This window comes from Scylla paramamosain, chromosome 8 (genome assembly GCF_035594125.1).
Source record: "Scylla paramamosain isolate STU-SP2022 chromosome 8, ASM3559412v1, whole genome shotgun sequence".
Classification (NCBI taxonomy): Eukaryota; Metazoa; Arthropoda; class Malacostraca; order Decapoda; family Portunidae; genus Scylla; species Scylla paramamosain.
Genome location: NC_087158.1, coordinates 14798300 through 14803299, shown reverse-complemented (window position 1 = coordinate 14803299; position 5000 = coordinate 14798300). Strand labels below are relative to the sequence as shown.

General features: G+C 44.3%; 1 protein-coding gene across 6 annotated transcripts in view; it reads right to left on the bottom strand.

Annotated features, from left to right (window-relative positions):
- LOC135102825 (equilibrative nucleoside transporter 1-like) overlaps positions 1-5000 on the bottom strand; it is a 64408-nt gene that overhangs the window by 14180 nt on the left and 45228 nt on the right. The window contains exon 1 of one of the 6 annotated variants that reach the window (XM_064008381.1): positions 3305-3669. The exons of the other annotated variants lie outside the window; for them this stretch is intronic. Coding sequence (XP_063864451.1) covers positions 3305-3315 — 11 coding nt within the window. The 5' untranslated portion in view covers positions 3316-3669. Of the gene's footprint in view, positions 1-3304; positions 3670-5000 lie in introns of those variants that run through there. 6 annotated transcript variants of the gene reach the window in all.

The window sequence follows — 5000 nt, the reverse complement described above, 5'->3', positions numbered from 1 at the left end:
TTTATCCTCTGATGCAAGACGGTTAAGGCCAATTTAATCAAGAAACACAACATTCACTTCCACGGCATTTAGCGTTTTCTCTCAACCTTACGTCCTCTGATCTGCTAACAATCTCTCAGCTGTCAGGGCCGTATTCAGAAACGCTCATCATGACTATTTTCAAAGGCCACAGAGATGACCAGCTGAGTTCTCACGAGTACTTCTGATAATAATGTAGAAATTTTGTTAATCTGTCACCAGAACCATATAAAAAAAAAAAAAAAGGGCCTTTCGAGTTTAGTGAAGGTGCAACGCAGAAATGTTTTAGAATATGGTCCCCGTTTACCCGCAGATCGGATGAGTTAACCAAATCCTTTAAGTGCCGGGCAACTTACCCATAATCACGTATATCTATTTTCAGACTTATTATTGTACTGCAGTCTTTTGTTCTGTAGCCTAGACGAGACAAAACTTCTTTTCTCTCTCTTTTACCGTGTTCGTGTAAACTGTTTTTTTTTTTTTTCTATACTGCAGTGAAATGGCTAATGCTGAGGAAAAACAGATAAAAACAGATAAATGCGGTGTGTAGCTCAACTTGTTAGCAGATCACACAGAGCTATAATGAAAGCTATGACACTTTTTTTTTATTATTTTTTTTTTTTTTATGTAGGAAGGATACTGGCCAAGGGCAACAAAAATCTAATAAAAAAAAATGCCACTGAAATGCCAGTCCCATAAAAGGGTCAAAGCAGTGGTCAAAAATTGGTGGATAAGTGTCTTGAAACCTCCCTCTTGAAGGAATTCAAGTCATAGGAAGGTGGAAATACAGAAGAAGGCAGGGAGTTCCAGAGTTTACCAGAGAAAGGGATGAATGATTGAGAATACTGGTTAACTCTTGCGTTAGAGAGGTGGACATAATAGGGATGAGAGAAAGAAGAGTCTTTCTTGTGCAGCGAGGCCGCGGAAGGAGGGGAGGCATGCAGTTAGCAAGATCAGAAGAGCAGTTGGCATGAAAATAGCGGTAGAAGACAGCTAGATATGCAACATTGCGGCGGTGAGAGAGGGGCTGAAGACAGTCAGTTAGAGGAGAGGAGTTGATGAGACGAAAAGCTCAGAATGCTAAGAATGCATAAACTGTCCAATAAGCCGCAGATCAGCAGATGAGTTAATAATGCAGGAAAACACTAAATACAGAGAAAAATGTGCTGTGGAACTCGAGTTGTCAGCACGTCTCGAAGATTATAATGAGGCCTAGGACGGATCTGCTAAGAATGCATCAACTTTCAGATAACCAGCAGATCATGAGTTAGTAATGCAAGAAAACACTAAATGCAGAAAAATTAATGTGTTATGTAGCTCGACTTATCAGCACATCTCGAATGGTTATAATGAAACCTAAGACAGATCTGCTAAGAATGCATCAACTGTCAGATAACCAGCAGATCATGAGTTAGTAAAGCAGGAAAACACTAAATACAAGGAGAATTACGGTGTGTAGCTCGACTTGTCAGTTACACCTCGACGAGTTCTATTGAAACCCAAGACAGATTATGTACATAAGAGCATTAGGCTACAATACCCCCACTCCAGAGCATCAACACAGCGTCCTTAGGCAAACATCGCAGTATTATATACCCACATCAACACGCCACAGCCTAATTCCATTAACACTCCATGGACAAGGATGACGCACCACTCGCACGCACTCACTCATTCGCTCTCATTCTCATTACTTTCTCATCCAGGCAGGCCTCTACATACCCTTTCTCCCTCACTTCAATCTCCTTCCCATACCCTAATTCGTTTTACGTATACTATACTCTCCAGCTTTCTATCTGCTTCCTATTCATTCTAATATCCTCATAGGCACCTCATCTTCACTCACTACAATCCTCATCATCTTCATATTCACTTTCATACTCTCCTCATCTTCAAACTCACTCTGATACCTTGCCAAGCCTCCTCATCTTCCTACTCACTCTAATACCCTCGCAAGCTTATTTTCCCTCTATTCAGTCTTAAACCCTCCCAAGTCTCCTCATCTTCCTACTCATTCTAATACCCTTATTATCCTCCTCATTTTCTTCGTACTACAACACCCTCATAGCCTCTCCATCTCCATACTCTCCCTTCAAAGCCTCCTCAGCTTCATACTCTAATTTTCCCATGGCCTCCTCATCTTCCTACTCACTTCACTGCGCTTCAGACCTCCCTATTAATTCCATACTTACTCTCATAGCCTCATAGCTTCTCCCACCCTCCTCTTGTATCATTGGAACAAAGAGAAGACTGTTAGTAGATGGTATCCTTGCCTGGCATCTCTCACTCTACTATTTGGTTAACATGTTTTCCTCCCTCATGCTGGTCAGGGTACGACGGGTGGTTACTAAGTGTCTCTCACTATAAATGAATTTATTGCGAGGTTCCCAGAGTTGTGTAGAATGATGACTAATTCTCTCTCTCTCTCTCTCTCTCTCTCTCTCTCTCTCTCTCTCTCTCTCTCTCTCCTCTCTCTCTCTCTCTCTCTCTCTCTCTAAGGATATGGGTAGGGTTATAGCGATGGGAGTGCAGGAGTACTCATCAGATGCGGGCTCATGATTCTGATCTGTAAATGTTTTTTGTTCGTCTATTTGATGTGGTTTAAAAGTTTCATATCATGTGCGTCTCTCTCTCTCTCTCTCTCTCTCTCTCTCTCTCTCTCTCTCTCTTAGTGTTGTGATAACATTCATACAGTAATGAAAATTTTACTTCAGTTACTAGCTTTTGCCCCACGATACTCGACTTAGTTGTTTGTTATGGTGAAATAGGAGGTTGTCACCGCTGGACTCATAATAGCTTAGGTGTCTTCCACACTGACGGCGCAGAATCTTATCAAACACTAAATCAAATAATGCCAACACCCTAGGAAGCCATAATTTACACTACAGCCTCTGTGAAGTAGCCGGGTAAAGACGCCGAAATGTTTGGACACGCGGGTCCCAGACCGCTGGCTATGCTCCAGTAGCACACTGAATCAAGCAAGCAGATGCATGAGAACGAAGATATTTGTATAAGTATTGCAGCTTGGAGGATTAGGAAAACATATAATGAGTGGAAATAGGATTGCAAACTTACTGATTGATCTTGCCGTGACATGAGGAGGAGGGAAAGGAAAAGGAGAAGGCATGGATTGAGTTATCTTTCCCCAAAATTTACACACACACACACAGGCCCTAAGGCAGAACCAACAGCATGAGAACACTAGAGCACACACAAAATACCGGGGATCAAGTCAGGAAACACCGGACTGACCACACGAGTCGAGACGAGACCAGACGCTGCTCACTTGGACAACATGATGAAAGAAATCCTGCGATGAAACGACGAGGAGCTTAAAACAGTGCGCAGAGGCTGCAGTGAGAGAGTGAGTGAGAAGACCAGTCCTCACAACAGCACTGCAAGCTGAAACCACTACCCGCACTAGACGGCACGGGACGGCTCCACTCTTCTCTCGGCAGCGTCACACGAGGTACTGTCTGTGTGTCTGACTGTCTGTACAGATAGCTGGTGATGCCCGCTACCAGGCCCGCCAAAGTCAATGCCACTAGTGACGAGAGACGCGGCGGCACTGCGCGTGAAGGTCCCCGTACCTCGCTCTCAGCGCCTTACCCGCCAACTCACCACGTGGTTCACCTCCCCCACGCTCTCCCCTCCCTCCCCCTTCCTTTCCCTCCCGTCCTGTCTGCATCCTCTCATTCTGTAACGTTGCTATTTATGTCCAACACCTGGCTCGTGGTTCCCCCAGCGCACGAAGGTGACGGGGTACGGGGGGTTGGTGGGCGAAAACACGTGCAGCTACAGCTTATCTCCTCGGCCTTCCCTTCGTTTCCATTCATAGATACTGACAGGTGCTCAAGTTCCTGCTGTTGTTCTTTTCTTCCATTCTTGTTCAGAGTCAGTATTGGACATCTAGGTAAGAAAGTAAAACCGTTAGTAAGTCGAGGTAAGATCAAGCTTCAAGATTAGGTAAGTAAGCTGGTGTGGCAAGTCACGTCACGTTGCCTCTGCATTTCATTCCTTTCCTCCTGTCTCTAATGAACAAACTAAGCTCCTCTTCATCATCATTACCATCATAATTTCGCTGAACGTTCTTATTTTTTTTCCCTTGCGCCTCGTCACTGTCTCCCACTCTGCGATGGTGAATGTTGTCTTCTAATATGCATCTTTCTCATGCCTTTCGCCAGATATTCTTCCGTCTTTCCATTGGGCTCCTTCCACCTACCTCTAACCCATGCGCTGTTCCGAGTACATATTAAGCGGTGCTGTGATAATCTTACCCTATAATCCTTAACCCATTGACTGCTAATGATTACATGACACTTTCTATTTATTTGATTAGCCTTAGAAGATTTTCGTTCTATTAAGCTTGAGGAGACGAATGACAGTAAGAGTGTTACAATATATAAATAATACATTCAGTTCTAGGGAAGAGCAATATTTCCTACTTCTCTCCGGAGCCACGTGGTGACCGTTCGCGCAATTGTTTTATTTTATCTATTGTAGGTTGAAAATAAGTGGTGCTGAGCTGAAAGGAAGAGCCGCTGTATCCATCTGCAAGCGAAAATGAGCTTGGCAACGTGGATAGGAAGAGAGAGAGAGAGAGAGAGAGAGAGAGGAGAGAGAGAGAGAGAGAGAGAGAGAGAGAGAGAGGAGAGAGAGAGAGAGAGAGAGTTATTGGAAGGGCATCATATGTAGATAACAGACATGTTGAGTAAGGAGAGAGAGAGAGAGAGAGAGAGAGAGAGAGAGAGGAGAGAGAGAGAGAGAGAGAGAGAGAGAGAGAGAGAGTTATGGGAAGGGCATCATATGTAGATAACAGACATGTTGAGTAAGGAGAGAGAGAGAGAGAGAGAGAGAGAGAGAGAGAGGAGAGAGAGAGAGAGAGAGAGAGAGAGAGAGAGAGAGAGAGACCCTGGCAGTAACAGTTAATAACAAACGCGTGCACTGACTGACTGGCGGCATCAACAGGAAGTCGTGGGAAG